Source organism: Pyrus communis, chromosome 2 (genome assembly GCF_041283825.1).
Source record: "Pyrus communis isolate YQ-2024b chromosome 2, ASM4128382v1, whole genome shotgun sequence".
NCBI classification, from domain to species: Eukaryota; Viridiplantae; Streptophyta; class Magnoliopsida; order Rosales; family Rosaceae; genus Pyrus; species Pyrus communis.
This window is the reverse complement of record NC_142566.1, coordinates 28808387-28831180: the sequence shown is the minus strand read 5'-3', so window position 1 is coordinate 28831180 and position 22794 is coordinate 28808387. Positions and strand designations below refer to the sequence as shown.

Genomic DNA, 22794 nt, shown 5'->3' with positions numbered 1-22794 from the left:
TAATTACGTGGGAGAGGTTTTTCGATTTGAATGACATAATAAGAGCACTTTTGTTCATATAATATTTAATATGAAGTATATGCAATATGAAGGTATGTTGGATATTAGATACATATATTTTCTTCAAATATAACGCATGTGTATTACATAATTGTAATCTACAACTTAACAAACGAATCACTTGAGTGGGGGCATATGCCCCCAGTGAGCCTTCATTGACTCCGTCCATGATCAAATGGATCACCAAAGCCATTGGCTATTTCCTTGGACTTAGATTTATTTCTTACTTTACATGTTAGCATATCGAGCATTGCTATATATCTAAAGTCAATGAACTTGGAGTTCTTGACTTAATTAAGTTGGCTAAAGTGGTGTGTGTGGTACTCTTTTTGTATTCAAATTCGAATCTTTCTTTTCCGTAGTTTAAATCAATTTAAATAGCTAGTGTGTTCGAGATGTACTTATTTTTAAGAGAGCTTGGGAAAAAGATGACTTCAAAACTGAATAAATGTAGCTAATCTTCTGGAGATGCTTGGTGAAAAGATAACATATAACAATTGATGTGATTATTGTAGTTTGTCTTCAGATCAGATCTTCAATATTACATGTGTACAGAAAGAATGCGTGGAATAAAACTGCAACGAAACAGTGAGAGCTTCAGACATGTAGCCAGTTGCATCAATCCTGCAAATCTGGGGTCAATATGAAATTAAAAATAATAGTAGCAATAATTTTTGAAATATTGCATATATCTTTCTCTCGTGCTAGGAGTGTCACATCTTGTGACTTCGATTGTCCAACAATAATAAGATGAAGGCAATATTGCATGTATCCTTTGATGATATTGCAATAATGCTAACTTCATCAAATCATATAATTTGTGTATATAATGGGTGTGTGTGTGTACACTGATGCGATCGGTTCTATTGCACAGGGCTCCCAAATTTTGGGAGCCCCCAAAAATATTTTTTATTGAATATAATAATATATAAAATAATATATAGAAATACTAATCAAATAAAAATATATATATATAAAAATTTGATGGGCCCAAAAGTCATCAGACTACTACCTAAAATCTTTACGAAATTGTATAAAATAATAATAACAAGGGGCAAAGCTAATCAATCAAAGATGGAGAACCCCATTGATCGAGGCAAACAATTCAGAGACTCTGACTTCTTCTCTCACGCCAAAGTCTCATCGCTGCTTCCCACTTTTCTTCTTTCACACCAAATTACCAGAAGTCAGCATCCCACACATGTCGCCAGTGTCCCAGTCTTCCCTTCTCTCTTCGTCCAATTGTTATATCTCCCACAAATTATTAAACCCTAATTTATAAATCTATGAAATTGAAGAGAGACTTCCGAATCATGAAGGCAATTCAACTGATTAGAGTGATGTAGACTTTGATCAAAGTAAGATATTTACTAATTTAAGTATATTGACTTGAAATTTGAAGATTTGGGTATTTCTCATCTATAATGATTTTTTTCTTTCTTTTGTACTTTTCAGGGCAAAATCAAAAGAATAGCAGTCACAAAAAATTACTAGACGCACACGTATTACGGACTATCATGTTTCATTGTTCATACTTACTATAATTTTATTGTGATATAATTTTACGGACTATCATGTTTGAGATATAAAAGATGGCACCTATTAGAAAATATTCATTTGACTACTTGAAGCGTCAAAGAAAAAGAAAAGTTGAACATTTGACTCAATCTTAAAAAGGAGCTATTGTTAGTTATTAGTACTGTGGTTACTTCGTAGCTTTCTTTACATTTAATAATATTTAGAAACAGATGGTTAGTTAGTTTTAAAGTTTATTTCGATATATAGATATAAACATATTAGGGTTTTATATACACATACATATATTGCTCGTTATTTTCTGAGTTCCGAATAAATGAACACTCTTTCATCTGGGTTCGAATCTTCCTTCTTATATTTCAAATAAAAGAATAAAAAACTACTGAAACGCCAAAACTTGGATGTCCTTCAGCCGTACAATTTGGAAGAAAGCAAGAAGCAATTAATTAAATAAATTTGGCTTATGATCAAAGATTCCAGATCGAACCATGGATCAAAGAAGACAAGCAGCAATTAATTAATCATACAAAAAGGCATTATATTTCTGGGTAATTGGCATACATACAGCTTAAAGATTCAAAAGATCTTATAATTAACATATTGCAACTTGGACGCAGAGTTGCAGCAAAGTATGTAGCTGGCTGCTGACTAATTTGTCGACTAGCACATTTTATGATCCTTAATTTGCTCTTTAATTTTAAGTAGGGTCATGGATCAAATCCCAATTTATCACATGACTTTAATTAATATAATAATTTATAAACTCTACGCGTTATTGATAATCATTCTCTCAATGTTAATTTCACTAAGCAATGACTTGTGAATTTAAAAAATTTTAAAGGTAGGAGAGTGGTCTAACTTCTTATAGAAGCACATATAATTTTTTCAACTATTAAATATAAAACAACACTACTCACTCACAAGTGGTGACACTTAAGTAAAAATGTGGACAATAGTTAATTAGGTGACGTACAACATGTCGACCTTCACTCCTCATCAACTTTCATGTTATTTAATTTACAAAATTGTCTACAAATTTGGTCTCCCTAGCATTACACTTAAAAATAATCAAAGCGGTTTATTTGTCGACAAAGCTAAGCATGGGCAACAAATTGTAGTCTTAATTAATTAATAAGTTGCAATGATCCAATCTAGCACATTAAAATATGATCGGATGCACGACTTTGCAAATACTTGGTCATACTTTGACATGAGTTTTCCGTGAAGTAAAGGATCGATTTCTTTAATACAAACTAGCATTTGCTTACACACTTTATATGTATGAACATATTTTTTTAGAAAATGAGAAGGAGAGAGGGAGAGAGAGGGAGAGAGAGAACGTGGGAGGAATGGGAAGTTTTTGCTTTTGATTTTTTTAATTTTTTTTAATTTATAAATATTGAAGGTATTTTAACATTAGGTGAGGCTTCAATAAAAAATAGCAAAATTTGAACCTGTGAAATTACATTATTGCCCATCATTTTTTTTTTGTATGATAGAAGACTAAGTAGTCTTTTCACCCTCTTTTAGTTAACAAAGATGGTTCATTAATTAATAAAGATAATATTAAGTAGAGAATTCGAACTCGAGATATCAACACAAGAGAGAATGCAATTTGAACATAAAACATTTCGTTTTGAAATTAAAAGTAAAAAGTTAAGAAGCAAATTCCAAATTTCCTATCGATCTTATCGAAGCTATATATTCCAAACTAATTATTTACTTCGACAAAAAAAAAAAAAAAGACTAATTATTTACAAGATATAAAAAATAAAAATAAAATAGAAAAAGTTCCCAGACTATAGCTAATTAGAATTATATTTGTCTGGTCCACTAAAAAAATGGCAAAAGAGGGTGACATTTTGTATTTTATGTTATTTTGATGGAAAAAAGAGGTGGTTGTTGTGATCTATATCTGCAGTTTGGTATTTATAACCTCTTTCATCTTTTGGATCGCAAATTTGTGGCTCAGTAAATTTTGTTTGTTTGTCCCCTTTAAGTGGTCCATCGTTTTCAGCCGGCCTAATAATATAGATGATGATTATTATGGCTCACTCATAGATTAATAGTTTAAAACATAGGATGCATTGTTGGTGATTTATGCCATTCAAAATGTAGTTGCAACATTTAGTGGTCATTATGGTTATATGTTCGACGATACGAGGCGACTTCTGCAGGACTTCAAACAAGGGAAAATCACCTTTGGTCGAAGAGAGACGAATAAGGTGGCTCATCGCCTTGCAAGGTTTAGTCTTATTGTTGATCACCCGGTTTCTTGGTTTGAAGAACCTCCTGATGTAATTTCTCATTTATTATTAAAGGATAGTACTAGTAGTTAATTTGGTGCGGGATGCTCATTTTCCCTTTAATCTGGTTGAAAGCCCCGGCAAGGTTTTTATCAAGGCCTATTGTAAGCATCCTATTCTCAATTTGTACGTATTTCAATCTTCAATGAATATCGTACTCTTCTTTAAAAAAAAAAAACCATACGAATGGTTACACTCCTTTGATAAATTAAAATAAGAATCTGAAATCTATTTTTTCGTACGTAAATTACTCTTTTAAACCTTACAAAAAAATCTGGAAAAAATAAGAAGAGGAATTATACGTCATGATCTTGCAAATAACAATATTATATTTTCTTTATTATCTTTGCAGTTATATCTTATCTTATGTAATTATTTAATATATGTGATATTTTGTCAATAGTATTTCTCTCTTCTAAGAGATTTTAAATTTTTTTATTAAAGGTGAATTCGACATTAGCATGTATACCTCTGTATTCACTAAATTGTGCCAAGAATCGGCCTGAAGCACCTGCATCTGCATGCGGATGTAGATGCTTTATAGCTATTCAGTATTCATGAGATCAGATAAATCAATTCATATATACATACATATATATATATATTATATTACATGCACCTGCAAACAAACATAACGAAAGGAATCTTGTCAATAATGAGTGCACCAATATCATGTGAAATTGTCTCTAAGAATCTGTTTCAATGGACCTGCATATGAGCATTTCCTAGCTATGTATACACACTTAAATTCTGAAAGAGAAAATTTTGCTTACCAGCGCAGAATATACTATTCATTGAATTACCGAGATCCATGAAGTATGCAGATTAAGTCAAGCTCATACAATGAGAAATAATGTTGTGGCGATGTCATTATGTTATTTTGACCGATCAAGTAGAGAGGATCACGATTGAACAGCGACACAATGAAATGGAAATTCCAAACTTCTAAGCAACGGTGGTGTTCATGCATAGTTTGTATAACTATAGTAGCTGAAACCATGATAATTGTAAATTTGCAATAGATAACCCAATAAATAGCATTGCTGAATCACCAAATTGAAAACCGAACAAATAGTTTTCGGTTTGATTCGCTTTGTCAAATTATGTTCGATTTTTTTGGTTTCGCTTCATTTTTTTTGGTTTTTAGTTTTTCAAACCTACCCCTATTGTTGGGGACCTTTTTAAAATTTTAAAATTTTTAGGCATAACAACCATAAATACCAAAACTTTCACATCAATTTATATATTTCTAACAATATTTAGGGTTTATGCGTCTCTTCCAAGAACTAAGAAAGCTGGCATGAAGGAAGGGCATGTGGGCTCAAATTGATAAACAGAAGGACAGAAAAACAAGCACAGCTGCACAAAGCATGTATGTTTTTGTGTTGAGTGACCTGAACCAGAAAAAAAAAAGCCCCCCCCCCCCCAAAAAAAAAATCCTCCCTTTTCTTTTTTTAATGTTTATGTTCGCTCCATTCCATACGTAAGCTGTATTATTAACATTAATCACGAGACCGAATTAATCAAGGCCATGATGAGTGAGTGTGCGTATGACAATTTAAGAATAATTGATATTATTTTTTTTTTTTTTAATAAATGATATTATCTACATTAAAGGGATGAGTATAGCCTCACAATAAACTAACAATAATGTGGTTCAAGTTCGTCTTTGACGAAAATCGAATCTAAGATCTCTCATTTATAAGTAAAGAAAATATCACTAAATCGTAGTACTAAGTGGCAAAAAATAACAATTACAAAAAATTTACTATAATTTTTAAGAGATAACTTTTCAAATTATGGGGTGTCAAAAAATTTAATAATTAAAAGGAAAAATAAAAAAGAGAGAAAATAATCATAAGTGTTGGTGGGCGGGTACAGTGTGTGTCGAATAGCATGGCCGCCATAAGCAAGAAGATGGGCACAACTGATCAGATGTTTCTCGGTCACATCTACTTCCGCCCTTCCTCACTTATTTTTTGTTCAAACCAGAGCATGCATGCATGCAGCCGCCCAAAAATTTGCGGTTCTGGCAATTTCTCTTAGCTAAGCCTGCGGTCTGCTATTTGCACGCCACACAAGACTCAACAGAAACAGAAACTTAATTGACTGACACTCTTTGCACACAAGCTGCATATGAATTTCATGTCCGCATTGATACTTTATACCACAATCTGCTACCAACATTATCGATACTATTATGAGTAACTCATTTATTAATTATTAGGTATTTTATTATAAAGATATCTCAGTAATAGCAGGAGTGTAAACTCTTATATATTAATTGTTTATTTTATTATGTGATTGATGTGAAATTTTATTCTTTAACAATAATAGCAGTGCTTGTGCTTGGAAGGTAATAAATACTTCTACTTATTTTATTTGAAGCAAGCACGATGAAACCGTTAATTTGTTTAATTTATAAATAACAAAAAAATTATTAAATTAAATAAAATTTTTAAAAGAGATATCTATATAATAAAAAGTAAAAAATTTTAATTATAACACACATATAGTAAAATAATATCACATCATCGTCCTTCTTTGAAACAACAAAAAGTGTATTACAACTCAATTAGAGTTGGAAAACCAACAAAGTTTATGAAAAGTTTATAAGTGGAGATAATAGTGACGTACGATATATCGGTGGGTCTTCAAGTTAAAAATTACTACATTAATCGAAGATATTTGTTAGAAATTAGTGACAAAGAAACAATAACAGATGGATCCACTGTTACATGCATAAGCTGTCTTGGTTTTTAGCAATCCAATCCATAAATATCGAGTGGTTTAACTTCAAGCATAAGCTTTCTCTAGTCCTCGGTCCGCTCATGTTTTTTATGGATTCAAACTGCGGCTACAAGTCACCACCACCAATACAACCACCTCTCTCAGTCTTTGTGACTCTGATGATCGATAAATGTTTAATTGTGACGGAAACACAGATGATACATCACGTGTTTTTATGTAAGTGATGGAAAATTTTAATTTTTAAGTTATTAATCTTTTAACACACATAATCCACCATTTATATATGAACACGTGATGTAGCACCTCGTGTGACGCCTGATAATCCATGATGATATATTATGAAGTCCGGCTCAAGTTAAAGATAGAATTAATCGACGCTAAGCAAACTTCAAATTCCAAATACAGAAAATAGTTTATGCCACATATTCACTTAATACTAGTGATTTATACAATTTCGTTTTCTCTTGTTGCACCGCTTTAGAAAATCACTCTAACATGAAAGAGATGGTTTTCCGATGCGGGAACGGGACATGCTTTAACACGTACTCATGTCAAATTATCTTTTTAGCGAGTTACACTTAAAGATAACTGTGAGTCCGTACGTAACACATTTTTATTTGCGTGTCGGGATTTGATTCAAGTTTTTCAAGTTGAATTTTCATTTTATTATGCTCGAGTAGCATGCTAAAGTTTTAGAAGTCCAACAATCCATTATAAATCCGCATCAATAATATCTATAATATAATCTCATGTGGAATCCAATAGATGTTAACTTTATTTGTTTATGAAATTAATAATAAAACATCACAAACCGAAGTAATATGAACACCTAAGTAAACATGTCGGTATTTGCTCATGAAGTTTACCACAACCTGATTATGAAATGAAAGGTTAGGTGTATGTCGGCGTACAGTCCATCATATAGAGTACTCGAATCTAGGCCTGGCAAACGTGTTTTGTTTTGTCTTAGTTTGTGTTGTTTTCGTGTTATACCTGTTATCTTAATGTGTCGTATCAAACTTGTTATCTTAATGAGTTTTTGACAGGTGACTCAATAAAGACTCGATTTGTTAACGGATCGTGTTGTTTCGTGCTGGATTAATGTATCATGCAAGAAATTGTCATGCATAATAACTAGATCTTGCAAACAATATCTTATCGGATTCTTAACAGGTGATTCGATAACGACTTGAAACGTTAACGAGTCCTTGACGAGTTACCCGAAAGTAACTCGACTAGTTAACATATTAACTCAAAATTTTTTATTTTAATGTCGTTTTGTACCGAGTTAGTGCATCGTGAAAAAGATTGTCAAAATAATGCATGCATAGGTTGTTTTCTGAGTTTTCACTTACCAAATAACACACCAACTGGCAACATAAGAATCGAGTGGGGTCCACCACCAATTATGGGAACACGTGTCTCTCAATAAATGGGTAGTTTCTAGAAATGCATTTGACCTTTGAATACACTTATACATACATGAAACCAACCCTGGCTATTTAAGGAATAAAAGAAGGATATACGCAATCACCACTCGTTCTTTTAACTTTACTTTATTACCATCTTAGGCAATAAAATTAACAGAACGAAACTTCCAAACAATGCGAGGACCAAAATCATATTTTGAAAAAAATGAAATTACAGCTCTTATCTCATACGGTAGTTCCACATCCCATATCATCACTCACATTATTCGGAGAAACCTTATCAAACGCATTTGGCCCACAAAATTATTAAAAAAAAACGTAAATATATTGTTTTCTCATTTTGTAATCTTTATTAATCTCTATTAATTAATAAAACATTCATTGTCAACCAAAATCTTGTGAAATTACCTGTTTAATCCTCTAATTAAAACAGAACATGAATATGAAATATGGGGCAGAAATGTAATTTCATACAATCAAATTTTGCTGTTTTTTTTCAAAGCCTCACCTACGTGTAATTCTAACATATCTCTAGTTAAAAAAATAAAAAATAAAAAAATAAAACTTCTTGCTCCCACATTCTCTATCACTCTCCTCCTCTCTTCTTCTATTTCAAAAACAAAAATAAAAAATTTTCTCACATGTGTGCCCATATGCTAGTATCCATAATATGATCTCATGTGGAATCCAATAGATGTTAACTTTATACAATTTTTTATTCATGAAATTAATAATAAAACATCACAAACCGAAGTAATATGAACACCTACGTAAACATGTCAGTATTTGCTCATGAAGTTTACCACAAGCTGATTATGAAATGAAAGGTTAGGTGTATGTCGGGGCACAGTCCATCATATAGAGTCGAAACTAGGCAAACGGGTCCTGTTTTGTCGTACTCGTGTTGTTTTTGTGTCATATCCGTTATCTTAACATGTAATATCAAACCCGTTATCTAAATGAGTTTTTGACAGGTGACCCAATAAAGACTCAATTCGTTAACGGATTGTGTCGTTTCGTATTGGGTTAACACATCATGCAAGAAATTATCATGTCTGCTGTCTAGGTCTTGCAAACGATATTTTATCGGATTATTAACAAGTGACACAATAATAACTCGAAACGTTAACGAATCCTTAACGAGTTACCCGAAAATAACCTTATTAGTTACTATATTAACTCAAAATTCGTTATTTTAATGTCGTTTCGTATGTGCATCGTGTAAACGATTGTCAGACTCATGTATGCATGAGGTTGTTTTCTGAGTTTTCACTTACCAAATAACACACCAACTGGCAAAGTAAGAATCGAGTGGGGTCCACCACCAATTATGGGAACACGTGTCTCTCAATAAATGGGTAGGTTCTAGAAATGCATTTGACCTTTGAATACACTTATACATACATGAAACCAACCCTAGCTATTTAAGGAATAAAAGAAGGATATACGCAATCACCACTCGTTCTTTTAACTTTACTTTATTACCATCTTAGGCAATATAAAATGCAAAATTAACAGAATGATACTTTCCAAACAATACGAGGACCAAAATCATATTTTGATAAAAATGAAATCACACCTCTTATCACATATAGTAGTTACACGCCCCATATCATCCCTCACATTATTCGGAGAAACCTTATCGCCCACAAAATTATAAATAAAAAAACGTAAAAATATATTATTTTCTCATTTTGTATTATGATTTCTAAAATTCTCTTGAAATCCGAAACTAGAAACCTAAAGCTCTTCATCCCCAGGCTGTGGAGAAATTTTTCGTTGTGACCGGAACCCAAGTGCTACATCATGTGTTTTAATAAAAATGATGAAAACTTTTATTTTTTAAGTTATTAACTTTTTAGCACACATATCTCACCATTTGCATAGTGACATGTGGTGTACCACTTCATGTACCAGTCATATTGTGGAGAGATTTTCCAATGTCATCGGTACACGGAGTGGTACACCATGTGTCACTACGCAAATGATGGGATATGTGTGCTAAAAAGTTAATAACTTAAAAAATAAGATTTCCTACCACTTTTATTAAAACACATGATGTATCATTTGTGTTCCTGTCACAACTAAAAATTTTACTAGGCGGTGACCGAAACGCTAGAGAAAGCCTAACACGTGTCAGTAACCAAATAACAACCAAGCCAGCTTTGACACGTAACCTACATGAAGTGGCTCGACAGTGGACACCGCTGACACAGCGGAAAGCCGACACGGGGGTAAAATCGTAATTCGGACACCAAGAGCGCTATATATATGCAGAGGCCATGAAACGAAGAGAAAGAGAAAAAGAAAGAGAGGCCAAAACCTAAAAGAGCTCAGCCGCCGCGAACGGTGGTGCTTTCGGAAACCCTAAATATTTAAATCGTCTTAGCAAACTGAAGCTGGTTAGGGAATGCAGAGAGATGAGAGAAGCTTCGCTGCCCAAGCCTGAGCTTTCAGTACGTGCCAAACGCTGCATCGGCGGCAGGAATTGTCACCGGAAACACGTAGAGGACGGGTGATCCATTCGCCTCTTTTCTTGTTTTCCGCAGCGGTTACGTTTTTTTCTCAGAGGCCACACCTTTCGTGTATTTTTTTAAAAGTTTGTTTTAGTTACCAATGGCCGAGCAGAAAGAAAGCGGCGGCAGCTCGTTGCTGCATGGCAAGTACGAGCTGGGCCGTCTTCTGGGTCACGGCACCTTCGCCAAGGTCTACCACGCCCGCCACCTGCAGAGCGGGAAGAACGTGGCGATGAAGGTTGTGGGGAAGGAGAAGGTGATTAAAGTGGGGATGATGGAGCAGATCAAAAGGGAGATCTCCGTCATGAGGATGGTGAAGCACCCCAACATCGTCGAGCTCCACGAGGTCATGGCGAGTAAGTCCAAGATCTACTTCGCCATGGATCTGGTCCGCGGCGGTGAGCTCTTCGCCAAAATCGCCAAGGGCCGGCTCAGGGAGGACGTTGCCAGAGTCTACTTCCAGCAGCTCATCTCCGCCATAGATTTCTGCCACAGCCGCGGCGTTTACCACCGGGATCTGAAGCCGGAGAACCTCCTCCTAGACCAGGACGGCAACTTGAAGGTCACCGACTTCGGGCTTAGCGCTTTTACCGAGCACTTGAAGCAGGACGGGCTTCTCCATACCACATGCGGCACGCCGGCGTATGTGGCTCCGGAGGTCATCGGAAAAAAAGGATACGACGGAGCCAAGGCGGATCTCTGGTCCTGCGGCGTCATCCTCTACGTGCTTCTCGCCGGGTTTTTGCCGTTTCAAGACGACAATCTCGTGGCCATGTACCGGAAGATTTACAGAGGAGATTTCAAATGCCCACCGTGGTTCTCGTCTGAGGCCCGGAGACTCGTGACGAAGCTTCTCGACCCGAACCCGAGTACCCGAATCACCATTTCCAAGGTCATGGACTCCTCCTGGTTCAAGAAATCGATTCCCAAAGTCGTACTGACGAAACAGGAGCAGGAGTTCGACGAGCCGAGCGAGAAGATCACGTCGACGCAGACGGAGACGCTGAACGCGTTTCACATAATATCGCTGTCGGAGGGGTTTGATCTGTCGCCGCTCTTCGAGGAGAAGAAGCGGGAGGAGAGGGAGGAGCTGCGGTTCGTGACAACGCGGTCGGCGAGCAGCGTGATTTCGAAGCTGGAGGAGGTGGCGGCGGCGGGGAAGTTCAGGATAAAGAAGAGCGACTCGATGGTGAGGCTGCAGGGGCAGGAGACCGGGCGGAAGGGGAAGCTGGCGATAGCGGCGGAGATATTCGCCGTGACGCCGTCGTTTTTGGTGGTGGAGGTGAAGAAGGACAATGGCGATACGTTGGAGTACAACCAGTTCTGCAGTGAGGAGCTGCGGCCGGCACTCAAGGACATCGTGTGGACATCCCCCGTCGACGGCGGCTTGATTGATTAAGATTTTAAGATTGTGATTAGTGTGTGGTTAATTGTTGGTGTTGTTTCGATTAATTAAGTTGGAATCGGAACCGGCCGGGCTGTCCCGTGACGTCCCTCTCTGTCGTTTTAATCTGTTTTTCATGATGCTCTTTGTGTGTGTGCTGTGAAAGGTGAAACTGTGAATTTATGTGAATATGTGCAGGTTAATTTCACATAAGCTTTTCCTTTTATTTATTTTCTTAGAAATGTGAATATTTACAAAGTGATTTCACAATGGTTTGCTAACCTATTTACATCATGACTCAATTAATCCTAATCTTAGTTTAGGATTTGTTTGAGACCCTTTTTAATTTTTCGTTACAATATAAGAGAAATATCAATGAAACTCCCAAAAGTTGCGTTAAATTATGAGATGATACAGAATTTATAAAAATTTACTGTTCTTTTCGTTCTCGATGTAGAACCGGCGCTTTCTAGATCGTCAAAAAACGTTTGAATTTGTGAGGAAGCATTTGATGTTACTTACTAATTTACTTTTACAAAGCAGTCTCAAACAAGCATTTAGTTTTAAACACTTCAAAATATACGTCGTTTTTGTATTTGGATGAGTAGAACTTGTCAAACAAAAAGTAAACGTAAACATATCACCGCGAGACCAATTGGTCATGTGCTTATCTTATTTGTATAAGAAAGAGCGATAATTGGCCAAGTACAGTGATAACTTGAAATCTTGGTCATTATTTTCCCCTTATCTTATCTCAAATGTTGGGTGAATTAAAGTTGCTAGACGTGTTATTTGCTTTACACGCCAGCAGGCATTACTTTTCCCTCCCCTTGGTGGCAAATTCGGGTACGTGAGATGGATGATGAGTCATGAAATCCCATTTAATTTTTAATATAGTAAAATTTGGACGATAAGTGAGGTGGGGCTTGGTGATTGTATGATTGGTTTTTCCATCATTATCTTTTCCTCATCAACCATGTGCTCAATTATTGTCCCCGATTTTTTTACTTAACACTTGCAAGTTGCAAATTCTTGTGCCTTGCTCATCTCTAATGCACCGGAAAATCTTAGTTTTAAATATTACCGTTCGTCCTTTTTAGTGAGAGATTTTTTAGTATATTCGAAATACGGGTATGTATGTCATATGTTATTATACAAGTGAAAAAATATTTGTAAAAAAAAAAAAAAAAAAAAAAAAAAATCTTTTCTCAATTTGTATAATAACATGTGACATATTTAATGTGTTCTGGACACATTGAGAAATCTCTCCTTTATAAGACATCAATCCATTTACAAGTTTTGTGTCAAATAGAAATTTATATTTAGGTTTCGTTATAGTATTTGAAATTTTGACACCATGAGCGAGCTGAATTGTTAAAACTCATATTTGAGTTTTGGTTCCAATGTTTTCTTCTCAAGACTCTTGGTATCCGTATTTGAAAATAATATAAGACAACTCAAACCTACCATCACTGTTGGACTAAAATATAAAAAGACGATGTTTTTTGCACCTCCCATTTTATGCACTACACTCCCCTGTTTATTTTGAGCATTTAGATTGAACAAATTCAAATTAAATTTAGAAACAAAAATCATAAATAAGAGTGTAGAATGAGAAAAATGAGTGTGCGGAACTCATTTCTCGCTTGCCCATTATTAATGCCTGATTGTTATTCTTAAAATATGATATAACGTTATCCTTGACACTTGCCTTGTTTCATTTTGTGGTCCATTCAATTATGGATGCAAGGCTGCTCATATTAGGAGCTAAAATTGATTGATTGTCGTACACAACTTGGCATTTGATATAACAACTGTCCCATATGCTATGCTATCTCCATGCATGAAACAACGAGAGGTTCTTAAGCTTTTGTGTGGCCTTGATTTGTCCTTACCGTGCAAAAAAAACCTGTCAACTAAATGGTTGAGTCTCGAAACTTACCCATTGGAATGCTATTGGTATTAACGCTAGGCCCTCGCATTGTCGGGCAGCTAGTGGGACTATCTAGCTTAATTAGTAAGACAAAGAGTAGAGAGTAGCCAATTTGGATTCACAAGATTCAAAGAGGCAGCAACCGCATGGGTTAACATCCCATTCTCTAGATTTGCCCCGTCCATCTTCCACCCAGCATTATTTGCATTATTTTTTCTTCTTGTTGTGCAATAATTAGAATATATTTTAAGAATAAATAATATTATCTATACTAAAAGGGTAAAGAAATGAGCAAGCCTCAGAAAATATAACATTCTTGGATTCATCTACTAATATTATATTTTGGTGGTATTTAACTTTATTTATAAATGAGAAATCTTAAATTCGATTCTTATAAATAACAATTTCGCTATCTTATTATGTAGTTGATCCTTTGTGTGGCCAGGTCTTCACCTCCAATATCGCTGTATCCAAAAATATTCTCGAGTTTAAGGCTTCTTCTGTCACATATAGTATGCGACTCTCTGGTGACTTCTGCCATCATTCTTTTGTTCACTCAAACCATCACCCATCACTGATTGGAAATATTTTTCAATGTGTGGGGAACTAACCGATACATCAAGTGTTATAACACAAGTGGTTAGAATTGTTTTTTTTTTTTAAATACCTAACTACTTGTATTATGATACTTAATGTACCGGGCATATTCTCAACACTAAAAATTTCTCCTCTGATTTGAGTGCCAATTGGTACCTTGTTAACTCAAGTTTAATTATAATAATAATGAATGATTGACTCTAATCAAACATGCACCGTCCCATGCGAATTATATAAGCGTACCACATTCAGCTCGTAATCATGTTTCTTTGATATTAAATTCGAAAATCAAGGAGAATATCCTTCTTCTTCACGAGAAATTTTTAATGGTAATAGGAATACAAGTGGTACAACACATGTTTTAATCTACCAATGCACACTACAAGTTAAGCAAGATTTATAATACTTAAACAGATGGGGGCCCCTGTTTGATTACGACTAATTACGAAAGCAACGTTGCTTGATTAGTGTTCATAATACACAAGGCACTGGTTCATGATTAATTATAATAACTCATTACGAAAGCAACGTTGTTTGATTAGTGTTCATAATACACAAGGCACTGGTTCATGATTAATTATAATAACTCATTAATTAGTCTATGTATTAGAGACAAATTAGGTTACTGCCCTTGCTGTGACGTTGAAATCGTATGAGTGGAATAATTTATCTTTCTGCCAGTTAATAATGCCACTTAATAATACGGCCTAATAGTATTTCTTTTCACTTGTAAGTGCGAAGTTTTAGGTTCGATTCTCGCCAAAGGCGAATTTGAACTAAATTATTACTAGCGCATTGTCAGGCTAAGCCTACCCTCTTTCCTTTGGAGTAGGATTCTCTCTCCCTCTTTTTTTCCCTCCCCTTCCCTCCCATCCTGTATGAATGGTCACGGTTAAGTCACATCAATATCTTATATTAATTTTTTTATAGAAAGAGAAAGACAAAATAAAGAATGTGAGAGGAGGGGAGAGAATCCTACTTCCTTGGTTGGTTTGCTTAGACAGAGTTGTCATTGTCCTAAGAAGTAGTGCTATAGCTTAGGTTGATATCTATTATTTTGGAGCAACTGAGATCCTCTTCAGATCTCATGCTCCATAGCCCACTAACTCAGTAATTCAGACCATTCAATTTAAATTATGCAGTCCTTATTAGGTTATTCTTCTAGCCCACTTCATATAAGCTCTCTCTCCAAATCCCATATCTCTCTCTCTCATCAACAATCCAGATTATTCGGTCGGTCAATTTCGGAATATGAGATCCGAATAGGATCTCGATCCATTTTGAAGGACCTTGGTGTCTCGCAGTGGAAAAAGTTAACATTTCTTATGTTGGTTTAAGAGCTTTTGGACACCCTTTAATTTCTTACAAACTGTTTTAGGTGTAAATTCTACCGATGTGTTTTTAACAATTGCTAGCAAACATTAGTTTCACCACATAACTGTGACTAGGCTCCAAGGAAACGTGGTGGAATAGTAAGATCCAATTGTTCCACATTGGAAACTTAATCTATCTTGAACTAGGTTAATATAATACGTTAGGTGATTTAGTTAGAGGATCCAATTGTCTCCAACTATGGACCAATGTAGTTCGTCTATTGTTAGAGAACCCAACCAGTTCTTTATCTCCCACCAGAAGAAAAACATTTAGGGCTGGTTTGGTATTACTATGTTTTGAAAAAAAACCGCTTCTGTTATGCTGTGAGAATAAGCAGCTATGAAATAAAGCAGCAGAGTGTTTGGTAAACTTTTTGTAAAAGTGCTTTTGAAAAAAAAAAAAAAAACAGTATTATAGTGTTTGATAAACTTTTATGTAAAACATATGTGTAAAAGCTGGTTTTTCAAAGCTAGGTTTTGCAGCTTTGTGTATTTGGCTTTTTTTCACCCAAAACTGTGAAAAAAAGCTAAAGCTGAATGTTTACCAAACAGAAAAAAGCTCTCTGCTTTTTTTGATAGCCACTTTTTTCAGAATCACCTCAGTATCAAGCTAGGGTTTATTAGATTGGTTAAGAGCTATTGAGGACGCTTCTCTTACAGACTGTTGAAGGGGCAAGTTTTACTCGTTTAGTCATGCTATTGGCAAAACCGAGACAGTTACGTTCTAAAATTCATATAGCCGACCATATTTAGTGGAAAAAGACTGATTGTTGTTGATGTAGTTTGTATTAAGAACTGGTATCAAACCCTAGTTTCATCATGAAACTGAGCCTAGACTCCTCAGAAGCGCGGTGGAATGTCACGGCCCAATTGTTCCGCACTGGAAAGCTTAGCACATGATCTTGAGCTAGGTTGGCCGTTAATTAGGTACATCATCCATCGATGTGTCAATGTTAATGTTGGTATGAAATGACAACATATATCACTTCATATACCCTAGTTGTTATTATATCAATATCATGACCATGGATCAAGGTTAATCAAAATAATAGGACTCAGGATTTTGTCATTCAGATACATGGCAGTGTGTCTATGCTTCCATCTGTTTGGGGACGCAAGATTATATTATTCGGAATGTTGCCTTCTGTCATATCAGCATCACAATCCTAATACGTGGGCTAATTAGTTTTTATTCACAGAAAAACAACCCTTGTTTTTTTTTTTTTTTTTTTGGGGAAATTTGTCTTTTTGTCCAGTAGGCTTACCAAACGAGTTGTCTTTGTCATGTTCGTGTCGTTTTTGTCTCATGCTCGTTAACTTGATGGATTGTCGTGTCAAATCCGTTATCTTAAGGGGTTCTTAACAGATAAACCAATAACGACCTTATTCGTTTACAAGTTGTGATGGGTTATAATGGGTTATGCAAGAAATTGCCATGTCTAACATCTAGATTTGGTAAACAATATCTTATCGGTTCTTAATCGAATGACCCAATAATGACCCGATTTGTTATCGGGTTCTTAACAGTAACTTGATAACGACTCGACTCATCAACAGATTGAACATTTAATTTGTTATTTTCATGTTATTTCTTGTCGGATTAACAAGTCATTCAAGAAATTGTCAGACATATTTTGTCCATACAAGGCACATGGTTTTTAGGGTTCACGAGGGAAGTTGCTATATAATCTAAAAATAAAATCTCATAAAATTCATTTGCCTTAAAAATATATAAAATACTAGCTGTACATAAATTGTTGGAAGAATAACTCATAATATCTCCCAACTACCAGGAATTATGTAGTAGTATAAAATATAAATCATGTTTAACAGAAAAACTATGAAGAAAAACTAATCATTCTTCGAGACAATAGTAGAGGTAATTAAACTAATCAATTTGCAATTATATTGGGGAAATTTAGAAAAATAACTAAAATTTTGACCCTATATAAAATTATAGTCACAATTTTAATTTTATAATAATTATAACCAAAAGTTGATATGAAACTACTGAGATACCCTTAATGACTAAGTACTTCCTCTTTCTTCCTAAACCCACCCGAATACTCGTTGTACTCGATCTCCATCCGACCGATCTCCATCCGATTCAGATCCGAAGGGAAGTTGTGATCGAAAAGATGAGCATGTGATCATTCACTTCACACGGGTGTGTTTGCCTTATCAGCCAAATATACCCTCTTATTAAGTCTCGCACACAAATTGTCATCTCCTCCATGCATCGTGACCGTCTGATCACCTTCATTTTCTTCATTCAACTCCCAAATAGAGGGAGTGCGAGTGGGAGGGTCTTACTCGCACAGCCGCGGACACCCGTCAAGCGTATCTAGGCACTCTATTGGGACACAATCCCCCTCGTCACCTTCACTGAAAAAAACAGTACTTCTTGTAGTAGATGAACTAGTATTATCATTGTTATCGATCATGAAAGGATCCAGCCCAACAATAAAGTCTCCTCCATGGCTCAGCCAATACAGCATTCTGTTGGAAGCAACGCCAATACACCGACCCAACAGTGCTGCCCGAAAGGCTGATGGGGATGATAGAATGAACTCCCTCCATTCACCGGGCTCAGAGAAAAAGATCTGCGCTTTAAATTCGCAGGAAACTGTTTCATAATTATCATGTGATGATTGCAGATGTAGTAATCACGCTGACTACACATGCTTGCGCAGCACAAAACTAAGTCGTTGTAGGTACCTACCACAACTGGAGTCGTTGTAGGTACCTACCACAACTGGAGTCGTTGTAGGTACCTACCACGACTGGCTCTTGTTTCAAACTGTGGATACTCACAAGCCTTTTGAACAACTGAGCTAGCGAAGTAGAGGATGGTGAAATTCTATAAAAGAATTCCCCCCCCCCCCTCCCCCCATTGTTGAATTATAAGTATTTGAGCTGAATAGGTTTTAGAATAAGTTTTGTTTTAAATTGGTGTATTCACTTGTGCAGAATGAGGCAAAGTGTAAATGTCTAGTTTTGTAAAAGGGCCATGAGTGCCATGTGTATTCACTTGTTCATCGTTTGTTCTTTCTGTTCAGCTCCATCTAAACACTCATTGATTCCAGTAACACTAACACCCATTCATGCTTATGGAGGTACCTATCGGTTTATTCTTACGATTCCTCTGGACGCATAGAAAACGGGAGATAGAGTGATGATCTGACATGAGCGTGCACCAACGCTTGGAAACGAGCTTGCATTGAGAAACAGAATTAAACAAGGAAGTCCACAAAGGATTTCAACCAAAAGAGAGTCAGGCAGATCATCAATATTTTTGGTTGATAGCCTGTTTGCCGCTAGCGTTGAGATATTTTTTTGTCCTTTAGAGTGATGAATATGATCATCAGAGGCCGAGGCTGAGGCCGGTGGTGCTGCTGCTGCTGAGGACGGCTGGGTTATTGTACTGCTACTGCGGGGTGTTTTCATGGCGACGGCATGATTCTGCAAATGGCGACCGGCATGATTCTGCAAATGGACTTGAAGATTTAATTACAACATTTTCGAGACTGCAAAAATAGAGAATCGAAAGGAACTGAGGGAGTTGAAAATTAAGTACAAGTATGGTTGCCGCAATTGATGATCACAGCTACACGCACGCATCGGAGCGTCTATATTCCTTAACCTCCTAGGATTAGGAATAGGAAAAGTAGCAGGATTAGAATCCTAACCCTAGGGATGGGCAACGATTATGGCGGACGGGTAACCGCGGTTATTTACTCATAACCGTTTACCCGTTGGGTAATTGCTTCAATGGTTATACCCCATACCCATAACCATTTATGAACGGTTAACCATACCTATTTAATCATAACTGTTTAACACCCATTTATCTTTTTTTTTTTTTTTTTTTTTTTTTTTTTAAACCATTACCCATTTTTTATCTGTCTACATATTTTTTGACAATTAAACACTATTATAGGTACATTCATCGTACATTTCCATATTTTAATTTTTTTTAAATCCTTATACCATTTCAATAATTAAAATAATTGCCGACAAAGACACAACGGCGTGCACTCTTACGTGGGTTATTTATATGCTCTGCAAGCGCCCTCATATGCAAGAAAAGGTTGCAACGGAAGTTCGAGAAGCACCAAATCTGAAAGATGATTCAAGCATTGTTGAACTTACAGACAGTCTTAATGAAGATGCCCTTAATAAAATGCAATATCTCTTAGCAGCTTTGACTAAGACACAGAGGCTCTACCCTGCAATTCCACTGGTAAGTTGACTAACATCTTAACTAAATCTAATGCATGCATACTGCAATGGAAATGATTTCAGCGCGCTCCTGTTTATTTTTTGTCACTTAAATTTCTTTTGATTTATTCAATTTAAGGATAAAAATACTGCATGGATTATTGTTTATTATTTTTTAATTAATTAAAACACCGCTATATAAACCACACTATAGTCAATAGCATTGATCTAAGTTTTGTCTGATAGAGAACATGATTTTTGTTAATTTTACATATATAAAATAAATGGGTAAACGGTTACCCATTTATAATCGCGGTTAATACCCATAACTACCCATTTAAATTTCACGGGTAAACGGTTATCCCCATAACCATTTATTTATCTAAACGGTTACCCATAACCGTAACTATGAAGTTTAAATGGACGGGTAACCATGGATATTTTGCCCATCCCTACCTAACCCTAATGCTCTGAAACTAAAATTACATTTTAGCCATTTATTTAAACTTATAATATTAGTTTCAACTCATGTCTGACTTTATTTGGGTTAATTCTTATAAGCCATAGTTGCCCAAAACCTAAGACCTTATCGGTGCATTTGTTGCACCGTACTATTTCGAATTTGATTAACTTCAGCGATTAATTTGGGTTGATTTAGAATAGACTAACTTAGTAAAGTATTTGACGTAGTTTCGGACTAAAAAGCAAGATAATAATTTTTTTTTTTTGGTATTCTTTTTTATTTTCTAGAATTCTCTGTCTCTCCCCTTTTCTTTGCTCGCATGATCTCTCCTCCTTTTTCTCCATATCTTCCATTTTCCTTTCCCGTCCAACTCCTTCTACTATATATCTTCAAAATCAAACCACAGAGCTAAAATAGAGTTAAAATTAAGGAGTTGCGGTGGGGTGTATGTGCAATTTGCTTGAAGGTGAAAGATATGGAAGGTTTGCGATCAACGTGTTTTATGTTTTCTGGGTTTGGTCTTCTAGGTTTTATGGGTTTTCAGGTTATGAGAAGCAAGGAAGAAGGAGATGGGAGGGGCAAAGTGGAGCAGAGGGAGCAAAAGATCCATCTTTGCCATTGTTCGGGTCGACCCAGATGGCTAAAGACCCCAAATCATAATGCCAAAAGGGTGCTGGGTTTGACCGTGGCAATGAAATTATGCCCCAGCGCTCAGCTTTTCTAGATTGACATTTCTAGACATTTTGGGTAATTTGGAGGTCAATATGACATATTTTGAGGAAAATTCATTCTCATGATTTGTAGGGGACATCTTCAGCTTTCAAAAGAGACATTTTGGGACCAAATCAGAGTTGATTTGATCGCTCAAAAGTCTCATTTTCTGAGAACGAATTTTTGTTCAAATAGGAAACCTTTTATTTTCTATTTTATTATTTTATTATATTTCCTAGTTTTATTCTAAGACCTTTTAAGGCTTTATTTTTTAGTAATATAAATAAGGTTTTTTAGCTATTAGGGATTTTGGAGAGGCGAAGAACACATAAAATTTAGGGACGCATTAATTTAGAAGATTCAAGTTTATTTTCAAGATGTTTTCTATCCATGTTTTTAATAATATTTTGTTTATGATAGTTCGTACTTAATTTCCATTTGCTAGGGTGAAGGCATGAGTCTTAGCAAGAATATGTAGGTTTTTTTCAATTTGCTTATGATATTATGCATGCAAGTTTTGAATTATTAATTACTGGTTTAAACTATCTAATTGTCTTAATGCTTAGCAACAGTTAGGATCTTTAGAAAAAGTAATTTGATACAATTTTGGTCGGAGGTCGGTCCTTGAAATTGACGAAGGCTTCTTGTGGTTAATATATGCAAGTTCACTTAACATGAATACCACGTCTTAAGGATTGTATGGTTTTTCAAAAGGTTTTACAAAACTTAATGAGTCAAGCATGTTTAGATTTGATCTGAATACCACAGATGAATTGCATGTTTAATATACGCTCTATGTTGGGGGTCCAAGTAGGCATATATTAGGAAAACATAACCTTCAAAATATGCATGTGTAATAATTAAGTTATTGGAAGAACTATATAGGATTATTAAGGTGACGGCGGAACCCTAGGCTTTTACATTTTAATTTCAAAAACTGTTTTCTTTTAGTTTATTTTATTTTGTCACTTTATGTAATTATTTTCTATTACATTAATTTTTATTATTTTAAATCACAAAATCACCTTTTTTTCAAAACTTTTTTTTAAGTAATTAATTAAGATTTGGTTTGATACAAATTATTCATTCAATCCCTGTGGAAAATGATCTTGCTAGAGCCATCTATATTACAATTACCTTGTACTCTTACAAGTATTTAAAGTGTTATTATCCTTACTTCTGCATGTTATAAAAATACCTATCAAGAAATTAGTGCTGCTACTGGGGATTGTTTTAAATAATTTGTGTTTTATCATATTCTTAGTTAATTATTTTTGTATATATCTTGTTATTTACTTGATTTTATTTTTTTTCTTTTTAGGTTACAATTTGTGCAACAATGGGATTTGTACCTCCTCCTGAATTCAATATACAACCCCGAGGACTGCCTTTATGGGTCAAATCTGCAGAATGGGGTTTTTATGGATTTAAACCTACAATTTGTGCACTTTGCTGCTTGAAGACCCATGATATTTTGTAGTATCCCGAAAGGGAATATTTCTCAGGATTTATC

The 22794-nt window shown here is 35.3% G+C and overlaps 1 protein-coding gene and 2 long non-coding RNA genes across 3 annotated transcripts; 1 reads left to right on the top strand and 2 right to left on the bottom strand.

The window, feature by feature from the left end:
* Window positions 1-10373: 10373 nt before the first annotated feature.
* Window positions 10374-12196, top strand: LOC137746612 (CBL-interacting serine/threonine-protein kinase 6). The gene has a single exon (XM_068486621.2). The coding sequence runs from the start codon at window positions 10700-10702 to the stop codon at window positions 11996-11998; it is 1299 nt and encodes a 432-aa protein (XP_068342722.2). The 5' UTR covers window positions 10374-10699; the 3' UTR covers window positions 11999-12196.
* Window positions 12197-17766: 5570 nt separating this feature from the next.
* Window positions 17767-18771, bottom strand: LOC148698889 (uncharacterized). The gene is made up of 2 exons (XR_015952403.1): window positions 18661-18771; window positions 17767-18604 (listed from the first exon to the last, which is right to left on the bottom strand). It is a non-coding gene; the product is annotated as an uncharacterized LOC148698889 (long non-coding RNA).
* A 301-nt stretch (window positions 18772-19072) lies between these two features.
* LOC137746629 (uncharacterized) lies at window positions 19073-22036 on the bottom strand. Its single transcript, XR_011069885.2, has 3 exons — window positions 19931-22036; window positions 19464-19532; window positions 19073-19372 (listed from the first exon to the last, which is right to left on the bottom strand). It is a non-coding gene; the product is annotated as an uncharacterized LOC137746629 (long non-coding RNA).
* Between the last annotated feature and the right edge of the window lie 758 nt (window positions 22037-22794).

Excerpts from the sequence above, each read along its gene's own strand:
- LOC137746612 (XM_068486621.2), top strand. The coding sequence starts at position 10,700 with ATGGCCGAGCAGAAAGAAAGCGGCGGCAGCTCGTTGCTGCATGGCAAG.